This window comes from Penicillium oxalicum, chromosome I, assembly GCF_001723175.1.
Source record: "Penicillium oxalicum strain HP7-1 chromosome I, whole genome shotgun sequence".
NCBI lineage: Eukaryota > Fungi > Ascomycota > Eurotiomycetes > Eurotiales > Aspergillaceae > Penicillium > Penicillium oxalicum.
The window spans coordinates 4,526,269-4,549,181 of NC_064650.1; the positions used below are offsets into that span (position 1 = coordinate 4,526,269).

Consider the following 22,913-nt stretch of genomic DNA (forward strand, 5'->3'; position numbering starts at 1 on the left):
GCTTCACCTACGGCTTACACACGACTTTTCTTCATCATCTGCTGGCGTTGGGGTCATCTCACTGTATTTGGCTTGTCCCCCTGTCCCCGTTGTCCCTGTCTCTCTCATTACCTCGCTTCGAAAGAACCTTGTGGCGCGCAGACAGCCGACAGGCGACCCACCAATGCGCTTCAAGGAGGCTTGTCTTGGCAGGTCGGCGACAGACTGTCGAAAGCATGAGGGCACGAGGGCGCCTTAATCCAGATGGGTAAAGTCAAGTCAAGTCTCTCCCAATCTCTCATCCGAGTCACGGATTTGAGCTCACTCACTGATTCCTCCCGAACGGATTTGACATGGCTCGTGCGAAACTCGACAACCTAATTACCCGTCTCGGCCACTCACGTGCACGCCAAACGGTCGGTTGGAATCCGTCCTCGTTCATCCACTGCTGATGATCACGCTGCTCTGCGAAGAAGTCTTCTCTATGGCGCTCTGAAGGTTCCCTCGTGACATGAATCGATGAGACGAGAGAATCCAGCATGGCCATGAAGGACTCACGTGTACGCCCCTAAAGCAAGTATGCCACGCTGTCTATTTGGGTCAACTCTTGACTTCTTTTCTCGCCGTGATGTTGTGGGCTCTTTGGTAGGGTAACAAGATACCACATGCACTATCCACGCATGTTGACGACCTGGAGTCCTGCTTCAACCGGAAGATTACCTGTGAACCAAGAAAATTCAACGCGGAGCCGGCACTCTTCTCAATTGATACAAAGGGCCGATAGATCAACGGGCGTTCGCCTGGTAAAAAAAACACAAGCCAAGTACCTAACCAGGTAGATAGCGTTGGCAGAGAAAGGCCTGCGTAGATCTATATCGACACATGATGGGCTGAGTTCTCTAAACTACGTAGAACTCCAGATTCTCCAAGCTCGTGATTTTGACACGAATGGGTCCAGTGTTTCAGAACTCAAACGGTACCTGGAATTGAGATTGATGCTCGAGGAAACTTTTGCTCATTCTTTTGCAACTTATTCATCAAGGACTGCTAGCAACGCGGTCCAGAATTTGGATCAGTCGCCAGACATGGCCAGTGAATTCATTTGTTTTCGAAGATGTTGTCCCTCTGGTACCTCTCGTTCCTCTTGGTGATCAACCTTGGAAATCATGTGGAGCCCTCTTTTCCCCGAGCCCGCAACTCCGGTACCTGAGATGTGTACCTCCTGAGTCTCCTCTCCGCATCTTCAACTTTTCCTCAGCTCTCCGTGCATCTCGAATCCAGTCACTCATTTTTGCTTTCGGTCTCTCTCTCTCTTGTCAGATTTGACGCTCCTCGGGCGCTATCTTACCATCTTCAACGAGAATAACACCCGGCTTCTAGCGTTTTTACCAGCATGGTCCATTCTTGAACCCCATTCTCCCGCCCCTCGCTCCTGTCTGCCACTGGCATTCCGCCCCGAACGCCCAAAATGAACGCCAGTCTCCGCTCAAGTCGATCGTCATATGGGGATCCCCGGTATCTCTCAACTGCGACGCTCTCGGATCCCCATGGTCCACCATCGCAGTCCGTGGCCGCTGGCTATCGCGATGAAGTGCACCTCCATAATGATCAAGCACAGTACGAGCCGGTAAGGGGAAACTCGGAGACCCTGGAACACCCTGTGGCTACCGTATCAAATACCACGGCGTTGCTGACCAAGGGTGATGGGGGATAGATCCAGGCAATCCGCTCGCCTGGGCCGACTCAAGTCAACCTGAGCGACCCGGTAATGATGTACCTCTTGACGGAAACCGCCATCGGGGACAGCGCCCAATACGAGATCCTCTCTTTCGAGGAGGTGGAACACCTCAAAAAGGAGCGCAGTCTTTTGACGCCGCGGATCGACAGCACAAAGCGAAAACTTGCCCTGGAAACTAAAATTCGAGACGCTGCCCAATCTCTCGGCAGACTCGACAGGCCTCCCAGTCCCCGGAGCAGCAGCGAGTATGGTGGTCGTACCCCAAGCGACACCGGAGCAGGGCTCGACAAAAGCGACTCGGAATTGGCCATGAGTCAGAGACGATGCGACGAGCTGGCGCAAGAGCTGCAAAGGCTCGAAGCAAGGTCCAGTGAAATCTCCCAGCGCTTGCTCGAACACACTGCCGGTGTCCTGCAGATGACACACAAGGGATTGAAAAAGACCCGTCCAAATGAGCAAAAGCACGATGAAGCCGAGGACAGCTATGAGTTCGACGACCGCAGCCTGTACCGGACCCCGGAGCATTTGGACAACTTCGGCACGCACGGGAGGATAGAGAGCAACGCTTTGAATACAATCACGGATATGGAGTCGCAGAAGCGGCTCGAAGGTCTCAGTGAGCACCTCTGTCGGCTGCTGATGCAAGCCAACCGAGGCGAATTCGTCGAGCCGCCACCACACCCCGGCACGCCGTCATCCACAATCGAAATGCATCTCATGTATTTGGAGAATGGCATTCGGTCCTTGCAGTCTTATGGTTCGACAGGATCTGTGCCCGCCGACGAAACGAGCGCATCTGCAGACGCAGAAAATGCATGGAAAGCTCAGCTCATGGAGATCAACGGCCGTGTTCAGAGCATCGTTGATCGATTCGGCTTGACACGATCTCCGGCCCTGCCCCCGCCACCAGAACTCTCGGACAGCGAGGGCTTGCAGGAACAGCTTTCATATCTTCAGGCGGGCGTAGACGCTCTAGCCACCCGGGTCGATGGTTTGCTGGAGCAAAAGAGTATCCTTACCACCCAGATTCAACAACAGCGCGAGCTCAACAACAAGTCGGACGCCGAACGTGATGCCCATATTGCCGATCTCACAGAGCAGCTGGCCCAGATGCGACGGAATTTCGAAGCCTCTGAACAGGAGAGCAAAGCTCATCAGGATCAAGTGGCAGTGATCACGCAACAGCTGGAGGCCCTGCGCAATGATGGTTCCTCCACGGACAAGATCAAAGCGTCCCTGATACAGGCTGAGGGTGAAATCGCCCGCTTGCAGGGGGCCTTGGACTCGCTTCACAACGAAGCTGACCTGCGCGCGGAGGAGGTTCGAGAGGCTCATGACCACACCGAGGAAGTGAGAGAGGCGAATGAACGCGCCATGCAGGAGATTGCCCAGCTTGAGGCTGAAATTGATCAAGTTCGCAGTGAATCAAATGCGCAATTGTCCGATGCCCGGGGCGAGCGTGATCAATTGGATGCTCAGTTGAAGGCGGCATATGTTCAGCGTGACGAGATCGAGGCGCAGCTGAAGCAACTCGCCGATCAACGCGACCAGGACCATGCTCAACTCAAGCAAGCTATCGACCAACGTGCGCAAGCTGATGCTCAACTGAAGCAGGTGGTCGAAGAACGAAACCAGATGGAGGTTCAAATTAGGGAGGCACTCACTCAGCGTGAGCGAGCTGAGCAGAATGCCATCCAGCTACAAAAGGAGATGACCGAGCTCGAAGGTGAAATGGTCCGCATCACCACCGAACTGACGATGGTGAAGGCCGAACTAGATGGAGCCTACGGCACCCGAGCGCAAAGGGCCGCCGAGGTGGCAGCAAACCCCGAAATCCAGAAGGAACTGGATCACCTGCGGACTCGTAATATTGAACTGACCGAGGAGCTCGCCATGCTCAAGGGCCTCCCCAGCGGCGGCAATTTCCAGCAACGGGCCGATACACTCGAGAGGGAACTACGGGAGACTCTCGATGATTACGAAGCAATGACCAAGGCAAGCATCGAGTTTGAGAAGGAGCGGGAGCAATTCGAAAATCTCATCGACGCAATGCGCGATCGATGCGAGCAGCTGGAGCAGCAGCTCAGCGAGGAGCGTATTAATTGGATGAACTTGAACAGCCCCGGTTCCGTGGGTCGCGATGGATCCGAGACTACCTCGACAATGGTCCTGAAGAATGAATTCAAGAAGATGATGCGGGACACACGTAATGAGAATATGAAGATCTTAAAGGTATGTGGCTGCAACAGGATTGCACCTCGCAATGGCCTGCTAATCTCATGGTCCATAGAGAGAACAAGAGGAGCGCCGCAGGCTCGAGGGTCTTCTCCGAGCTCTCAGAAAAGAGCACGCCCAAGTCACCGGCAAAATTATTGTCAGCCCTGTGGGCACCCCATCATGATGATGAACTACTAGACGCATGTTTGATTTTCGTTCCTACTTGACTTTGGCAAGTACTTGTACAAATACCCAGTGGTCGTTCTTTCTGTCACCATTGCGCATAATGATAATAGAATGCACGGCGTGGTTTCTGACGGCAGCTGCGGTGCTGCAAAACCGGTAACAACCCATCTGTTTTTAAAGCTGAACTTGAATGTTTTGTTGCATGCTCTATCAATAACCAAGCCGATTTCCCATTCTTTTTTCTGTCTATCGTGTCTTCTTGCACCATGGCTGCTTGTCACATTGGGGCAAGCCGTGAAATAGCGCCTGAGCCTTCATGGTTCCGCCGTCGTTCATTTTCTGATCCAATGTACATGTCTTCCAGTGAGGACTCTTTCTTTGACTCTCGAATTGCCTGGAGCGACGACAAGGATATCATTACTGCCAGCGTTGTGCGGGCACCGAACCGGGATTCCGAGCAGCGCGAGAGCGGTTATCGCATGGACTACAGCATCGAAGAAGGGATGGCTGCTCACATTGCCATGTTCATTCCCTCCGACCGCTCCGAGAGCAGTTCAGACTCCATGCCGAATCGCTTCCACGGCAGGAAGAGACGACACACAGCGGATGCGGTGCTGTACCGCACCCTGGCGCTATCCGACCAGGCCGAGAGTCGTCCCAGCCGTACGTTCCTCACGCCACAGGGCTTGATAATGCAGACTTCACATGGCCTGCAGATTCGTCGTAGAGCCGTCTCACTCGACAACATCCGTAAACCCAGGCCGTTGACCTGGCCCGGAAAACCTGGTCCAGCCATCGTGCCACACCAACCCCCTTATCCTCCACCTCATAGGATGCCTACGCCTCCTGGACTCCCCTCGTTCGACACGCCCGAGGCCATGTACTGCGCGAGTCAATTTCTTCACGAACCTCGTGGCGGGAGAGCCGATGCTCAGCACAGCGGAGACAACGTGAGACCTGGCTTCGGCTTCTACGTCAATGCTATCCGTGGATTCTTCGGCTGGTCCACCCCTGTCGATGCATCGGCTACGTCGCCGCCAGAGCCATATGCAGGAATTGGACGTGCTCATGATGGCACTATCGTCCACGGCCGTTTTCCTTATCGGCAGAGTGGACATAACATGAACATGACTCGAAACATTCATGACCATCCATTTGCCCAGAACACCCTTCCTGGCACGGAGAACAACACAGCAACTTCCGCAGGTTGCCGGGGTGAAAAGGTCGATGGGCCTCATTTTCAGGAGCGACAACCCATTGATCCGCCAAGAGTACCTTGTCAGCGCTATGGGCACCCTCTCACACAGTCTGCTTTCGCATCGTCCAACCCTGCCGGTTTGCCGACCAGAGTATCACCTTGCCGCACAACTGACAATGACCAAACCATAAACCAAGGGACTCGGGCTGCGACATGGTCCACGTTCACATCGAACTACTCCTCCGCTGAAAACAACATGAACGCGAACCGAAGATCGGGAGGTGAAAATCTGGGCTCGATGGCCGGTACTTTGTCCTCCTTTGGCTTGGGCAGCTGCCCTTCCTGTCTGGGAAGACCACGTTCTGGCCCGAGGCCTAGCTTTGAAACAACAGCCTTGCAAGCAACGCATTCATCTGAGTCTCAGCAAACCTATACGACTGCACGCAGTCACCCATCGAACGCATCCCGGCAACCCGCGGGGACGACCACAGAGACGATCGTGGGGACAGGGGAGTATGGATTTGGAGTGTCCATGGCTTGGAGAGCGGCTGGGAGCTACTGGAATTCTGTTTCGCAGTACGTCTGGTCTCGATATGGCTATTAATGCGTATTGTGGGCGGTTGAGGATGACATTTGTCTTCTGTCCCATCTTTTGAAGATTGCTCGCTTTGATTCCACTCCTTAGCCCGGCAGTTGCGGATTCGCTCGTTGTGTTATTGAAGGCTCTCGGGTGTTTTAATTGCTTTTTTCTTCGCACTAGCTTGCTCTCTTTGCTTCTCTTTTAATTAAATGGTCTTGAAGCTGCCTTTACAAAGAATGAAGCCACTCACTTGACCAGTCTGACTTGCGGATGTCGGTCATTGGAGTGTTTTTTTTGGTCCGATCCTCGGTGAGATACTTAACTTGGAAAAATTTGTATTTAACATGAACGTAGGAGACGTCATAGAGATAAGGCAGAAAAGCTGTTCTACTTGGACAATATGGGAGTGAAATTAAGAAATACAGATCAAGATGGAATGTGACCTGTAAAGTCAGGAAGACAGAGTTGAATAAAATTTCCAAATTTCTTCAAAAAAAATAAAAATAAAATAAAAAACTTCGCTCAGAGATAACTGAACCTTTTGTTTGCAAGTTTAAGGGGGATTTTTTTCAAAAAAACAAAAGAAATACGGTGTCGCTATTAGCAACGCGGTGACTTGATCGGAGGTTATTTAGTACCGGAGAGCAGGCGAGATAATGGATGAAACCTTCTCAAAGAAAGTCAGAGGGCAACCAGGGATAAGCATCAGTGGTGGGTGCTGTATGATTCATGGACAAATTGGCATCATGCAAGAAGAGAGGGGAGTTGGAATTCCATGAATGCGAAGTGTAGTATGGGCTCGAAAGCAGATGTCATTTAGGCTATAGCATAGATTCGTGTAAGGGTGATAAAAAGGACGGAGGGGCCGAGGAAAGCGGAGGTGGACGTATCCTCATCGAAGTCGTAGACTGACTTCGAAAGCGCAAAAATACATGTGAAATAAAATACAAGTCATGGTATGATGATGGACGAGTGTACGAAGATACACACTGTCGAGAGTGGCAGTGGTGGATGACCGGAGAAAGTAAAGGGGAAAAAAAGTGTATTTGGATGCCATGCTCATTAGTATGCAGAGAAATGTAGTTCAAATCACATCGTAGAACTGAAGATTAAAGTCCTTGGAAGAAACGACATGCCTCCAGAATTTCTTCGTCGCCACAGGCAAAGTCCCAGCCAACTATACGGGGATCAACGCTTGCGCAGACTATTTTGCGCGAGTCAAACTGAACCTTGAAGACTCGGGATGTCGGGGCTGGCGCACGATTGCGGTGAAGTTGATGAATCTGGCGAGCAGGGGCCATTTGCGGTGGATTACCGGGTATGGCGACGGCGGCGATAGCGGCCGCAGCCGCTGGTGTCACCGTTGCCGGTGTTGCTGGGGGAATTGGAGAAGCTGAAGGGGGTTGCTGCAATATTTGAGCTGACCCATTGATCGAAGTGGGATCGGTGCCATTTGCTGAACCGGGCATCGTCGACGGGCCAGCAACAGCAGCGGCATTCCCCTCTTGACTTCCCGGTGTGTTCCCTTGGGGTTGAAGTTCTGTGGAATGACTCGATCGCTGGTCCGCCGTGGCATTCTGAGCTGCTGGAGTTGCCGGGCCCGGCGCCTGAGCAGCCTGTAAATGTCGAACCTGAGTCTGAATGGCAGCCCGTGCGGCGGCGCTTAGTGTCCCACGAGCCGCATTAGCTGCGGCATCCGACTGCAGCAATCTGTGCCCAATTGACCATGCCCCATCCCGATCCTTGTGCCAGATCAGGATAGATTGATCGTAGGAGCCGGAGACAATGCGCCCCCACATGCTGCCTCCACCACCCGGAGGAATTTTGGCCCCGATGGCTCGGATATCACGGGGGTTTCGCGACCCGGCCGTATTGGAGGTGTAGCCCGCACGGCGCGAGACGCCTGGGCCAAGGTCAACAGGGACCCCTTCCTGTTGTGCTCTCCAGAAGGCCGTGTCAACCTCCAGTGCTTCCAGTCGCAAGGCTTCGTCTGCACCTGGCGGATCGCCAAATCCCGCCTGTACAGTGCGGACGAGATTGTTGTGTCCACGTAAGCAAGCCACTTCGGCTCCCGAGATATGGTCATAGATACGCACAGTATTGTCGTTACTGCCACTGATGATACGGCGGCTGTCAGATTGGACACAGGCAATGCCCTTTTCGTGGCCCATCAGGGTCTTCACGCAGGTACCGTTGCGAATGTTCCAGACTTTGATCATACGGTCTCCCGACGCGGTCACGATTTCATCGCCGTCAAGTTGCATGGCATTGACAGCAGCCCCATGGCCTTCTACCGTCATAAGTAGCGAGTATGCCTTGAGAGCTTTAATTTGCCCATTGGCGATACTAGCTTCAAGGAGACTGGGGGCATTTTCATTGAGATCGATGATGTAGGACGGGTAGCTGGCTGCACCGCCTTTGAAAAAGCGAGGGTAATCCTCATGGGTAGGGAGGAGGTCATGTCGATTCCAAACTTTGACAGTCCGGTCTTTCGAGCATGTCACGAGGAATCGGTGGTCAAATTTGAGGTTCAGCACAGAGTCGGCATGGGCATTCGCAATGTGGTGGATCCTCTGTCCCGTCGAAAATCTCCACATGATGACACTTCTGTCGCTACTGCCTGATATGATGATGTCCTCCTCTGGGCTCGGGTCAAATTGCAAGCACAAAACTGACTTTGCATGGCCAACCAAAGGACGATACCACAATCGTTTGGTCTCCAAGTCCCACACCCGGACGGTTCTGTCTCTGCTACCGCTGACAAGCCACTTTCCCTCGAACTGAATGGCATAAACGCACTCCTGGTGGGCGTCTTCCGGATGGGAGGGGTGGGGAAGTTGGAAGTTTGTGAATCGACCATGGTGCCAGTTTGCTTCCAACCGCCGGCGCTGCTTGTAGAGGTGCATCCAATTGATTCTGGCAGAGCCATTGGGCATACGCACCACAAGCGACGACCGCAGAGGGGGTTGAAGAAGCGAGGCGGAGTTGAGAGCAGGCGTTGGGGATTCCAGCCGGGGTCTCTCTCTCGCAAGCTGGGTCGTTCGCTCGCTCGCATCAACCATGTGATGATCGCCTTCATCATCCGGCTCGGCCTTGCCGTTGGAGGACAAAGTATCATCCGCAGTGCGCGTATCATACCATGACATCGGAACGCGCTTCTTTTGTTTGGGCTCGCTCAGATCAGGGTCCGAGCATTGTGGCCGTGCACGGCGGGTCTGCGGCGACAGCGCTTCCGATTGCTCCTGTTCGAAGTTGCGAATGGCACGCACGTCTACGCGCCACCCCTCGTTGATATAGAGAACGCGCCATAGTCCCGAGTCCAAAATGCGACTGCGCCACGAGCGAGATGCCAGCGATGCGGTCAGGAGCTGACGGGGTTCGAGATATGAAAATATTTGGAAAGTGAGTTCGGGGGGAAGTTTGACCACCGGGTCCATGTGAAGAAGGGGCGTCAGATGCTCGACAATGCCGGCGAGAGTCGCAGTTGGAAGCGAACGGAGAATGGTATACGCCAAGGCTGTTTTTTTGATGAAAAAAAATCCATGATCAGTACCACGTAGATGAGTTTGGGCCAAAACTAATGTCGCGACCTTCGTGTCCCTGGAGAATCCGCTGGGATCGCACGAGTTTGACCGGGTCATCGCCTACCTGCTCGATCCGCTTCACTTTGGGCCAGGACCCATTCTGGAAGCGACATAGAACCTTCTACCGGTAAATCCTTATCGGCTGGGCTCCTTGTGTCATCCGAATAGCCTTCGTCCAAACGAAAAGCGGGCGACAAAGTCGTGGCTGTATACCCCGAAAAGGAGGTTGCCTGCAGCTTCAACGCTGGGCAGGATGATGAGTCTGGTCCAGTCTGTTCCTCCATCCGCGCGGGCGACGATCCCGGGACCACAACAAACGGCACGTCGATGGGGTCGCCGCTGGCGAGGCAGAGCCGTCGAGGGGAGGACAGTGGATTCGGAAAACTAACGGAGACTGCCAGACCTCGCGAGATTCGAGTCGCATCACACACAGATGGTGGTTGAGGGGGTAGAATTTCGATCGCAAAAAGGGTTCATACCTTCTTGCACTTGCCGAGAAGTGGCCCTCGTGTGGTCGAGGCGGTCCTTTACGGAGCAGCTGCTTAGTACGAGTCACGGATCCACGTCACGGTTGGTGCTGAGCGGCGTCGGGGGGAAGATCCACCGGAGTTGATAGGTCACGGCGGAGTACTCCAGTACAACTGTCGGTAGACTCGGGAGTCGATACTGAGGCCTCCAGCCACTATCCAGTGAGCCAGTCGTTCTTGAACGGATCGGAAGGTCGATTAAATACAATGCGTCGGAGGGTCAGACGGGGGTCATTCTCAGTGTTTCGATTCGGCGTGATTCTCTCGTGTTGTCGATTGAAACTACGTAGTCATCTCCTCCCGACCTCCAGGACAAGTCCGAAGGAAGAGCCCACTCGGCTTGGGCGGTGGTCTGGTTCCACCCGCACGTGATGTTGGAGGGGGAGGAGCTTCTCAGCTTCTCACATGCGAAGGTCAAGCTTGATCGCATCACACCACAGTTTCCTAGGGAAGTACACAATGCCGACAAGAGCAGGGTGGCCACGCTGTTCTTCAGGCGTAAATTTCCTTTCGGTGATGTTTCTCTTCGCAGTCATTTCTTGAGGTTGTCTCCGGTCAACAAGATCAATGCCCAATGCCTCAGATCTGTCTATCCGTCTTATGTAGATCTCTTTCCAAAGCGAGACGGTCTTTCGGTGCTGCAATATCCTCATGAGATTGTGACTCTGTGACCTTCCATTTTGAATGAGTCAAGTCGTATCCGTTCAGTCTCTTCAGCCAACTCGGGTTGCGCTCTTGAACACCCATGGGAGGACCCAAATTCTATGTTGGTGTGGATTTGAGCGCGTTGAATCTTCACAGAAATACCAGTCGAGGGTTTATTCTGGAGTAGAGCGTATACTTTGCCAAATCTCTACGCTCGTCTACGAGGAGGTTTGCTTGTGTCTGGTTGTGATGGAAATGGGTGCGCCTCAGCCTTACACAGATGATCAACCACTGGATGACATGCCATTCGTGCAGTAGTAGTATATAGTAGTATCCTCTGTGTGCATCTTTTCAAACAGGTTGGTCAAGACAAGATGAACGGGGTCGACCTGTTCCGTGTGCCAAGGACGATGACCGAGCCTCTTGTGAAGAGCCTCCCGCAGCGGAGACAATGTCGACACGCTTCGTCGACACGTCAAACAGACCCGATGGGGACTGTGTGGACGCGAGTCACGGGACTATCCAGTGACTTTGCTGGACACACAAATGCTCGTGTCCAGACTCGCGACTCTAGAACGTCGGATCTCTCAGTCTCTCAGGTTGATCCGCCCGCTCCCAGGGTTTCGGCCACTCTAGTGAACCCACTGCCTTTTTCGCATCGTGGATCATGTCCACTTTGACCTCGCAAATCGTGCCAAATGGTCCGCGGGACACCCTTCTGATGCCCCTCCCCACATCCCACCGCTCGTTCCCCCTAAACCCGATGGAGTAACTGAACAGCCCTCTCTTTCGGCTCACCCTCTCCTTTCCCATCCTTTCGCTATCATCCCCCCCCCCCTCTGGTTGTTTCACCTCGCGACTGTCCCTTTCTTCCATCCCAACCTCTCTCGTGGCTTTCGTGGTCTCCCCCCCCCTTCTTATCGACCGTACGGATGTCTTGTCACTCGATCTTTCACTCCTTTTGAAAAGTGACCTGTTCCCGCCTTTGGCCCTCCCCTTTCGTCGGTCCACCCCCCCCCCCCCCCCAGTGCTAGCGACAGGGTCCTTGATCATCTCCATATCTCCGAACCCAGCCACAACCACTTCACCACCCACACATATTACGTTCGAGCTCATTACTTCATTCGGTAACTCCGATCATATTGAAGCTGATCCACGCCTGCCTGGCCGCAGCGTCGCCACCCGAACAGATATTCGCCGCCCAACAATTATAATCCGCTGAGGTTCGGGTTCTCCCGTCGATATATGGGACGACTCTGCAGACCCGACACAGACGGCGGACTTGCACCTTCGATATTCCCTCCTTCCATTTGCATCCTTGTCCACCTCACCGGCGTGTCTCGTGCAGTCTTTGCGCAAAGGGATCGATTGCTCTCCATCAGCATCTCATCGTCCCGAAGTGGCTCCCAGTAACTACCGAACCTGAAACCGCGAAGGCGCCAACGAGCGTTCCGAAACCGAATCATAGCTGCTGCTGCTAACGCCGCTGCCGCCGTCCTGCACTGGGCCGCCATTCTACGCTCAACGACGCTGTGACAACGGTCAACTTATGGTTACCACCCCGATCTCCGACACTCGTCGCTTATTTTGATACCCCCTTCTCGGATCTGCAGCGCGGATTTGAAAACCTGAGCTTGGCTGGCCTGACTCATCCCGGCGAACCCAGATAATAATAGCATGATCGAAACCGCCATCATGAGCGGAATACCGGTCGCCGAAGATAACATTATTAACCGGCGTGGTGGAGAGTCCATCTACCAAAGCTGCGTGAATCTAAGGCGCCGTCTCTCGGAGGTGCCAAACTTTGAGCCCTATCTGCAGAAGATGGCCGCGGAGGACGAATTACGAGGCAATACCGATCCGGTCGCTTCGCTCTGGCAGTGTCTGCGGAACGGTTACCCTCTTTTGAGTATCTATAATGCCTCCGGTCCCGACGAGGAGCTGGTCGTAGACCCTGCCAAGGTCCCCGAGGCGAAGCGCCCCAAGGCGGCAACCTTCAAATTCCTGCAGGCATGTCTGCAGGATTTGGCATTCCCTCAGCAGGACTGCTTCCTCATCACCGACCTATATGGCGAGAGCACCACCGGTTTCATCAAAGTGATCAAGATGGTGAATCGAGTGGTGGATATCCTGGAGATGCAAGGCCAGCTGAAGCGGCCCGAGGTGACCGATGCCCCCGTGGGCGCACAGGGCAACGTGAAGCTCACCAAGCGTGAGCACATCCTTAAGGAACTCTTGGAAACCGAGCGCGACTATGTGCACCACCTGCAGAACCTACAATCTTTGAAGAAAGAGTTGGAGGAAGCGGGCGCCTTGACCGGTGATGCGAGCCATCAAATCTTCCTCAATTTGAATAATCTCCTAGATTTTGCGCAACGATTTTTGATTAGGATGGAGCATGCACTATGCCTTCCCGAGGAAATGCAAAACTGGGCCGCCTCTTTTACTCGCATGAAGAAGCATTCAGGCAGTACGAGCCTTTCATCGCCAATCAGATGCGTTGCGATGAAGTATGTCTGCAAGAATGGGACAAAATTCGGAGTGCCCCTCGGCACCCCGATCTCCAACAGATGGTGGCGCAACCCAAGACTTTGAACGGATTTTTCGTTAAACCGTTCCAACGACTAACCAGGTACCCACTCATGCTTTCGGTACGTCCCTTTTCCTCCTAGAGATCCAACGGAAACTCTTTGCTGGCCTGTATCGGCATATTCGAGCATGTTCTGATGACCTTCGCCCCACCCGTGCACAGGAGCTGCGTAAACAAGCTGAAGATCCCGAAATACAAGCCGATATTTCTCGGGCCATCGACACCATTCAGAGAACCCTTGATTCGGCGGATGACGCCATTCACAAGGAGCACTTGGCCGCGGCCGTGGTAGAATTGTCCGAGCGTGTGGATGACTGGAAGTCGCTGAAAGTGGAAGCTTTTGGAGATTTGTTGCGTTTCGGCACCTTTGCGGTTGTCAAAGGCGACAGTGGGAAGGACACGGAGAGAGAGGTACGTGTCGTTGCAATCATATTGGTTTCTTTGCGGCGCATAACGACCACCTTGTGACTTGAGAGCACGCAATGCCGTTTAACCCATGAGCTTCGATCCACTGACTAGATCCTACCAGTATCACATTTACCTATTCGAACGCATTCTCCTCTGCTGCAAAGACATCAATCCGAATAAGCAGAAGAGCAAGCTCATGATGAACAAGGACAGGCCTTCCAACACATCAAAGGGCAAGCCTCGCCTGCAGATCAAGGGTCGTATCTACATGGCGAACGTGACGGACATTGTTGGCCTACAAAAGCCTGGTATGTTTTGCAACCCCCCCCCCCCCCCCCCCCCCCCCTCTCCCCCTTGACAGGATAGTGTATGTCTGACGGGGCAATGAACAGGTCTTTATCGCATTCAGATCTTCTGGAAAGGTGACGCCGGTGTTGTCGACAACTTTATCATTCGATACATCAGCGAAGAGACGATGCGCAATTGGTACAAGGAGATCGACACCCAACGTGCCATCCAATCCGAACGTCGTACGCTTCGGAATACGGGCACATCAGACAGCGAGTTCACCTACATGGAAGGCATGGCCAACATACCGAACCCCTTCCAGCAAGAGTATGAAGTCGAGGAAGGTCTCAAAGACGGTAACTACCATTCCGAGTTCCCGATGAGTCGGAATGCATCCAGCACAAGCCTGCGGACCCGGTCCGCCACTGGGGGCAGTACCAACTCTGTGCCGCATACCAACGGTCGGCCTCGTTTCGCAGGGGATCCCGCGCTCTCCGTGCACACTCAATTCACCGGCTCAGGCAGCATGTCTCCCGGAGAACGCAATATGAACTCTTACTTTTCACCCACAGAAACGCCTTCTACTCGATCGAGTTCACAGTCCGGGTTCTCGTTTGGCCGACAAAACACCAACTCGACCTCCGCATCGAGTGTGTGGAATGAGGACGTGAATCGACACACCGCGCCGGCGCTGTCTCGTGGAACCTCTCGAGACGGCACACCCACCGGCTACTTCCCCCCACAGTCCAATGGCCGAAGTGCGCAGCGGCCCTCGCTGCCTCCTCTCTCGGGGCCTCAGGCGGCGGCCAGCGGGACGGCTCAACGGATGCGTTCGGCCAGTAGTCCCGACATTCATCATCACAACAACGCCTCCGACTCTCGGCGGTACATGGGCGCCCATGCCATGCAAACGGTCGACAATGTGCCGGTGCCACCCATCCCGGCACATATGGCCAGCATGAAGGCTCCGATCAACCGAAGTCAGAACAACTCTCCTACCAACAACCAGCTTCCGATTCGCACTCATCCTCATGTGGGTCATCCCACGCATTTCACGGAGCCTGAGTACAATGAGCATCGGGGCTCCGGACAGGTCTCTGATCCGGCCACCTCTCCGCTGAGCCAAGGGCCGGATGACGGGGACCTCTTCATGCCGACTCAACTGAAAGCGAAGGTCAACTTCGAGGATAACTATGTCACGTTAGTGATTGCCACCAATATTCTTTTCCCTTCCCTGACGGACCGCGTGGATGCAAAATTGGCCCGCTTCACCGACCGATCCATTGGGAGTAAGACCGTCCGTTTGCGGTATCGCGATGAGGATGGGGATTTCATCACCATCGACAACGATGAAGCGGTCCAGTTGGCCTTTATCGAATGGCGCGAGCAACACCGGGATGAGTTAGCCAAGGGGGTGGTTGGAGAGATTGAGTTATATTGCCAGGTGGTTGATTAAGAAAAGAACCCCAACAACACCGCGCTCCTTCCAGTGGGCCGCATCAGTCTCGCCACCCTTTCTTGCCCCTTCCCCTCGGCGTCCTTCTTGTTCCCTTTATGAATTATGATCACCTGTGTTTGTATCTTGTGCGGAATCTCGTTTGATGGAATGACTCGATCATTTCGACTGCGATCCAGTTGCATCTGCATTGTCGCGGCGCATTGTTTGCTTCTCCCTCTCCCTCTATTTGCCGCCTGTCTGTTCCAACGAGACGGTCAGTCTATTGTCGGGAGTCTCATGTCTGTGCTACATCTTGTCCCCATCTGTGTGGATGATTTGATTTTGTGATTGTTGGGCGGTGTGTTTCCCTCCGGTCTACGCTGCCGTGCTCTCTCTCTCTCTCTCTCTCTCTGTGTCCCGTCTCGACTTACCTCGCCATTTATTTATATTTTTCTCTATTCTTTTACACCCCCCCCCCCCCCCCCCCCCTTCTCTCTCTACTTGATTTTACAATGTCCATGACCGTATGACCACAACCCCCTCCAGTTACCGTTTCTCCCGATGTAATGCATACTTGATTATGTTTCTTGGTGCTGGAACTGGTAGTTTGTGCCCGCATCCGGCGCTTTACGAGATTAAGGTCTATCTATTCTCTTTTTACCCCCATATCTCGAAAGATACACTGTTGCCCATGTCGTTTTTAGACATAGTTTCATCCTTACCACAGAACGGGAGACGAACAAAGTAGAAAGACGTCCACGTTGATTCCTCGGTTTCGGACCCGCTTGTACTACATGTGCCACGGCTTTTGAGGCACATCCTCGTGATGGGGGGAGTTCGGTGGATCCCATTCCGTAATCAAAAGACTCGCGACCCTTTTGCATCACAAAGATTGCCAGACTTGTCAACATCGACCAGTCTGTTTACACTCTTCCCCCGTCAACTTCATGTTCACGGATGGAGACGGGCCGATGCGATGAACTTCATGATCGGCTGCTCTCTCTCACTTCTACTCTCATTCTCTCTGCTATGCACACTTATCCTCACCCCCTCTGCTTATCGGCGCCCCACCAGGATGACGCGCCATGGGTCCTTCGCTGGGGTGAGCTTGATTCGATCCACTAGTGCAAGCAGTGTGTACCTGATTTCGTGGCCATGTTTGCTACTGGGGTGACTGCGAGACCGCCATCTCTCCCACTCGGCGGCACCCACCACTCTCCACCGGCCTCTCCAAAAGACAGGGGAGTGGACTAGCAATACGGTGAGAAAAGTGGAGGCTAAAAAGAAGAGAAAACGGAAAGGATTTAGAGCCAACGGCAATCCTTCTCGGTGGGTAGTGACCGAGACAAGAGGCTGGGGAGAACCGAAGGGACCGGCCGCTGGAGCTGACGACGATTCGGTTAGGAGCGTGCGGGAATTTTCGTTCGATGGCTGGATTTAGTCTCAGACAAGCATTGCAGATGGTGATGATGATTCGGTCTGGATGCCCTTTGTGCATCCACCAGGATTCGGCGAGGTGACAGGGCCAGGCGAAAGAACCGCGATCGTAAAAGCATCCAGTGAGGCTTCTCGGTGATGTGGTCGAATCGCAGCGCTCCCACGTTGAAGGAAAGGCGGGAGAGATCCACGTCGCTGTCGATGCGCCTGTGATGATGATTGTGATTCCTTTTCTGGCTCTGTTTGGGACCCTCTTGCGTCCACAAGGGTTCAACTCCGACGTAGTACCGTGTCCATCGGTACTTGATCATCATTGTGGCCGTTTCCACTGAGGCGCTCCATCACTTGAAATCAAGGCACGGGCAGAAGAGAAGACGCCCAACGAGAGAGAAACGGGAGCGACCACAAAGTCGAGACCTTCGCAAGAACAGCAACTCTCCATCGTCGTTCAATTCTCTTGGGACCTTTAGATTTTCTTTTTCTTCCCACCTCTGGTGGTTCTTTTTTTTGATTATTTTTTTGGAACTCGCCTGCCTTCTATCATCTCTCAATCTCCACTGGTGATCCATCATCCTTTTGCAGCTCTCCAACTCTCTCTCTCTCTCTCTCTCTCTCTCTCTCTCTCTCGCGATCGCTCCCGAACCAGTGAGCCCCGCAATCAGCCTCTCTCCAAATTGACATCTCGCCACCACCACCGTTGGCAGTGACAGTCGTCGCACCCTCCAGCACAAACATGTCTTTCTCCGGTCGCCGAGTCAGTATCCTGCGTCCCTCCGCCAACCGGCGATTCTCGCAAAGCAAGGAGTTGTCCGAAAATGGTAGGTAGTCAAGATCCAAAGCTTCCTGGACATGTTGAAGCCCGCCTGCAGACACACATGCACACACAATTAACCAGGCATGGACCTATGATCATGGAGCCAATCGGACTAACGGCTTCTTTTTCATCCTCTAGAGCAACGGTCCGAGACTCATCGTCAATTCCGAACTGCGCACGAGGGGCACCGTCCACATGCGGGTCTCGATGCCTCACGCGCGTCCACCGGTGTCGTCTGGTGCACGGAGCGAGCAACCGAGCACGGTTACGCGGAAGATCCTAGCGCCTGGGCCAATTTGGGCCAAGGCGCCCCCGAGGCGGACGATGAGATCGAGGGCAGTTTCCCGCGTCCGACCAGCATCCCTATTACTTCGGCGTCTCGGGAGTATGGCCCGACCGCGGGAATCAAGCCGTTGCGGGCAGCGGTTGCACGTCTGTACAACGAGCATTATCGCCAGGGCAAAGCAAGTCAGTATACCTGGGAGAATGTGTGTATCGTACCCGGTGGACGGGCCGGCTTGATTCGCATTGCTGCCATTTTGGGCAACTCGTATTTGTCGTTCCCGATCCCGGATTACTCGGCGTATTCAGAGATGCTATCGCTGTTTAAGAATGTAAGTCAGGTGCAGAGTCGCAGCGGATCTGGACGGAACGCCACAGAACTGACTTGGGACTCACTCTTTTTTTTTGGGCTGGCAGATTGCACCCATTCCTATCCCGCTGTCTCAGGAAGACCACTATCACATTCACCCGAATAAGATCGCCGAGGAGATTGCACGAGGCACTCAGGTGCTGCTGACGTCGAACCCACGTAACCCGACCGGTCACTTTGTGTCGGTGGAAGAGCTGGCTGAGATTCAGGACATCTGCCGTGACCGTGCGACTCTGATCTTGGATGAGTTCTACGGTGGTTACAACTACACGACCGACTGCGACGGCACTACGATCAGCGGAGCTGCCAATGTGGTCGACGTCAACAGAGATGGTACGTCAGCCATCCATCTACCGGGAGGGCTCGTCTGTGGTGCTTGCTGCCATGCTGCGCTGGCTCCTCGTCTCTCAGTGACAAACACAGAGAAACTAACCTTTCTCATTAGACGTCCTCTTGATTGATGGTCTCACCAAGCGCTTCCGCTTGCCCGGATGGCGCATTGCCTGGATCGTCGGCCCCAAAGAATTCGTGGATGCTCTCGGTTCGGCCGGTTCATACCTGGACGGTGGTGCCAATGTTCCGTTCCAAGAGGCCGCCATCCCCATGCTGGAGCCCTCGCTGGTTCGCACCGAGATGAAGGCGCTGCAGGCTCACTTCCGTGAGAAGCGCGACTATGTGCTCCAGCGACTGCACGAGATTGGCTTCCGTATGAGGGACGTTCCTGAAGCCACGTTCTACGTCTGGCTCGACCTGACCTCCTTGGACCCACCTCTCCCCGCCGAGGCCAACATCTCGGATGGTCTGAACTTCTTCAACGCCCTGTTGACGGAGAAGGTCATTGTGGTTCCTGGCATCTTCTTCGATCTGAACCCGGCCAAGCGTCGTGATCTATTTGACAGCCCGTGTCACCACTTTGTGCGTCTGAGCTACGGTCCCAAGATGGATGTGCTCAAGATGGGTCTGGACGGTATCGAGCGTGTTATCAAGCGAGCGCGCGAGACTGTTTATCCCAAGTGGGAGGACGAGGTTGCCATCCGAGATGATTAGACGCCATTGGTGAGAGCGGAAATTGGGGACTTTGGCCTTTCATGGCAACAACGAAAAGAAATTGTGAGGCAGAAACGCCTCCTCTTGCTTGGTGAAAGACGGTTGAGAAACTCCCCAGATTCATCTCCGAACATCTTGATGATAATGAGATCCATGCCTATGCATATGCGCCCACTTATCTCTGGTCCGCTCTGCCCGTGGTTGGGCGAGAGTTCATGGACGTACATACACAATGTTTTGAAAGCGACCGTAAGACATTGATACCAATGCGATTGAATAGATAATTCTAAAGTTCCTGGGGCTCAATGCGAAGTTCTATTCGTTCTATTCGCTACTTGGCCCGCCTCTCAAGTTCCCAGTAGGCCATCCCCGGGGGATAGTCGGCAATCTTGCAACGAGTGAGCGCAAGAGCAGTCACGATTATGATTCTATACCTTTTGGATACTACTCCCTTGAACAGCGTTGACCAAGGGCACACGCTTTCATGGAATATTGAGGTGTAGGTAGACCTCGTCCCCCCTATATCTGATGCGTACAATCTTTGAAATGTTTGAGCAACGCAACATGAATAAGAATGCAATCCAGTACCTAGTTCGTAAAATTGATAATGCAAGCCTAACTTGAGAAACAATCTAGGACTCACGCTGAATACCCTTGAAAGATGCATCTTCAAGGCAGAACCACATATCAACATGACTAGCTCCTTGATGGCTACTGATGAAACAGCAGGCGCGACTTCCATTTTCAAACCACGCTGGTCTTAGATACCTTCCTTGCACTTGAATCTAGGCTGCGACAACATTAGTTTCATCCTACCACAAGCACAGCCCTTGTATGAAGAATTTCTCCTCAAGGTGTGGACTGCGTAGCCATTGATAGTGTAACCTCCATCTTATACAACCTGAAATATCTCGTAGATTCCAGTATGATCCTGTACTTCCATGCACTCTGCTAAGCACATGAGTCTCGCCTTCTGTTCAAATTCGTGCATCTATCTCCTCATCTATCTGTTGACGTATCCTCTCTTCCCTCTATACCTCTGCTTTTACCTCACAAAGAGGAAGATCGTACCTACCTAGGTACATGAACATCAGATCCATATTCAGCGATTTACCTACCTACCTATAGCGTCACGACTGTAAGCACGCTATTCCCCAAGTGAATTTCATTCAGGAAAAAGAGCTCAACCCCCGGAAAAGAAAAGAAAGAAGAAAAATCACTTATGAGCTCTGAGGCTATGCCCGTTCGACCATCACGAGTCATGAGCAACTTCTTCGGCCGAATCTAACTCAACCACAGCTCAAACCTAGTCGATTCAGTTGATTCGATCTCCGACCCTCTAGACCCTAGAAACCACGCCAGAACTCCAGGTGACCACGACTGCTACTATTGCATTTTAGCTCATCGGGGGCTTTACTCAGGTAGGTAGGTGGCACTGAGTATGTATGTAGTTGGGGTTCCTGAGGGATCCGGATCCTCGAATTATGATATCATTTACTTGGACCACATGCAGGTAGCTAGGAGCTCAAGCCTAGGCTATGAAAGGAGGCGGGGGCTTATGTGTATGATGCAGTGCTGGATTGGATGGAGAGCAAGGAACCGTTTGCGATACAAAAATTGATATCCTTCGTGGTAGAGAGGGTGGAATTTTGGATTGAACCATTGAGGACTGAGCGGACCCTTTTTGTTCCCCCGGGGTACACGGGATTTGTGAGAAACACATACTGCATCCTACAGCGCACTTGAACGTGTGATGCAAGACCAGCACCAGCAAGGTTCAACAGCTTTTGGGGGGATTTCTGTTCTGGCTTGTGGTTTGTTTTGTTTTCCCCCCACATATTCTCTTCGAGAGTCAATTCAAGGATAGCCCTGGGCTCTACAAAACATAGCAATGGTAAAAATGGGATATGCGAATATAAACCGAGAATGAACGAGGTTGGTGAGGCCGTCCGTTCGGGCAGCAGCTCTTGTAGACTCGATAGAGGCTCATCAAAGTTTACGTCACCGCGCAGCTTCAAAAGCGCGTGTTCATCAAGCCTGGCATGCGTAATCCTTAGCATACAGTACCAATACATACCCACGGTAAGTATGTAAACCCGGCATGGCCGACGTGAATCACACCGAATACGCGATGTGCCATGCTGGGGCGATGTTTTTTGATGATACAGTATGAGAACGATATCACAGTTCGGTACTATACTGGCTGTATCCATACACGTACAGTATATCATTCGACCACCCGCGGGAGATTGACAGCTAACACCCAATCGATGTAGCCTCCACTTCGAGTCCACCCTTCATTTCAGCAAATCAAACGCGCAGCAATCCAAGAAATTCGTCTATGTTTACTCAAAATGAACTAGCGTTTTCCCGGGCTGTGGCTGGTATCCATCGTTTACAACAGAGTTTGTAGTGTATCCTATTCATTGTGCTGTTTGCTGTGCGTGGTTTTTCCTGCGACGATACTACACAAGTATACCTGAAGGATTCATCATCTACAGTAAAAGTCACATGTATGAATGATGCAGTGAACGGTTGGATCACACTGCCACCCAACAGATCTCTTGTCATTCACCACAAGCTTCTCAAGGTAGTCCAGGGTAAAAAACCCCCGGGGGTGGCGGTGACTGGATTGGATGTCGAACACGTGGGTAATCACCAACTTCCTATTCAGGACAGGCGGGGAGCCAGGTATCGCTCTGATCTGGCAAGTTGACTACGAGGTCCGGAGATATTCTCTGTAAAAGGCAGTCAAGAAGGTGGTCTCTCTATGGCGGTGGTTGGAGTCTGGCTTCATTCTGCGACATGTTTGCAGTCACTTCAGGGTCCAGGTGTTGAGAGATGGGATTACCTGAGTGGATTCGGTTCAGGACTTCGTAGATATGACCGCGGACGCGCATGTCACCCTGACACATTGGTGGCTGCTCATCTCTCGTGTAGTAGGGTTTATACACCTTGGATTCTTTTTCCTCGTGGAATGCCAAAGCGACTCCCTCTTGGTATTCACCAGGGCCCTATGGACTTTGATTAGTCGTGCCTATTTTTTTTTCTACATCATCATCGTCCACAGGAGTAACAAAAGGCTGATACTGTAGTGATGAAAGCTGAAATATTTGGACATACTCGGTGACATTTTGAATTGGAATCTGCTCAGGGTCTGTGACAGGGCACTCGTTTCATATTTTGATCATTACCAATGGAAATCAATGCCTCCCTTTTGTATTTCTTACTCTCTCCTCATTCTCAGAGACGGGTGAATGCCCGGTGGATGGATGCATCATTAGGAATCGGAGTGGCGTATTCTACCTGCAGCAATATTCTCCGGTTGTCAACGAAGCCAACATAGCCAACGTCCATTCATCGATGAGGTCCCAATTAGGGTTCCTTTTTCCAGATTAAAACTGTCCGATTGACCGAGAGGGTGCTTCTGACTTTGACCATGCATAGCCATCAGTTGATGAAGTTCCATTTCTTCCATAGCCGCATCAGAACGGCCGAAGGGAGTCCGTGATTCCTGTCCACTTATGCCATCGTCGATTCTGATTGACGGGGTACAAAGAAACCAGGTCGTCGGTACACCGTCAA

General features: G+C 52.8%; 6 protein-coding genes across 6 annotated transcripts; 4 read left to right on the forward strand and 2 right to left on the reverse strand.

The window, feature by feature from the left end:
- Window positions 1-1,447: 1,447 nt before the first annotated feature.
- On the forward strand, window positions 1,448-4,118 carry POX_a01498 (uncharacterized protein; the record flags this gene model as incomplete). Its single annotated transcript, XM_050110426.1, has 3 exons — window positions 1,448-1,606; window positions 1,694-3,949; window positions 4,008-4,118. 3 exons carry the CDS (start codon window positions 1,448-1,450, stop codon window positions 4,116-4,118), a joined length of 2,526 nt encoding a protein of 841 aa, XP_049974194.1.
- Window positions 4,119-4,467: 349 nt separating this feature from the next.
- On the forward strand, window positions 4,468-5,922 carry POX_a01499 (uncharacterized protein; the record flags this gene model as incomplete). The annotated part of the gene is made up of 1 exon (XM_050110427.1): window positions 4,468-5,922. One exon carries the CDS (start codon window positions 4,468-4,470, stop codon window positions 5,920-5,922), a length of 1,455 nt encoding a protein of 484 aa, XP_049974195.1.
- A 1,085-nt stretch (window positions 5,923-7,007) lies between these two features.
- POX_a01500 (uncharacterized protein) lies at window positions 7,008-9,766 on the reverse strand (the record flags this gene model as incomplete). Its single annotated transcript, XM_050110428.1, has 2 exons — window positions 7,008-9,415; window positions 9,547-9,766. The coding sequence occupies 2 exons, from the start codon at window positions 9,764-9,766 to the stop codon at window positions 7,008-7,010; spliced, it is 2,628 nt and encodes an 875-aa protein (XP_049974196.1).
- Window positions 9,767-12,331: 2,565 nt separating this feature from the next.
- Window positions 12,332-15,396, forward strand: POX_a01501 (uncharacterized protein; the record flags this gene model as incomplete). The annotated part of the gene is made up of 4 exons (XM_050110429.1): window positions 12,332-13,124; window positions 13,327-13,655; window positions 13,774-13,960; window positions 14,045-15,396. The coding sequence occupies 4 exons, from the start codon at window positions 12,332-12,334 to the stop codon at window positions 15,394-15,396; spliced, it is 2,661 nt and encodes an 886-aa protein (XP_049974197.1).
- Window positions 15,397-17,548: 2,152 nt separating this feature from the next.
- POX_a01502 (uncharacterized protein) lies at window positions 17,549-19,328 on the forward strand (the record flags this gene model as incomplete). Its single annotated transcript, XM_050110430.1, has 4 exons — window positions 17,549-17,633; window positions 17,768-18,243; window positions 18,329-18,614; window positions 18,727-19,328. 4 exons carry the CDS (start codon window positions 17,549-17,551, stop codon window positions 19,326-19,328), a joined length of 1,449 nt encoding a protein of 482 aa, XP_049974198.1.
- Window positions 19,329-22,571: 3,243 nt separating this feature from the next.
- POX_a01503 (uncharacterized protein) lies at window positions 22,572-22,685 on the reverse strand (the record flags this gene model as incomplete). Its single annotated transcript, XM_050110431.1, has 1 exon — window positions 22,572-22,685. One exon carries the CDS (start codon window positions 22,683-22,685, stop codon window positions 22,572-22,574), a length of 114 nt encoding a protein of 37 aa, XP_049974199.1.
- Between the last annotated feature and the right edge of the window lie 228 nt (window positions 22,686-22,913).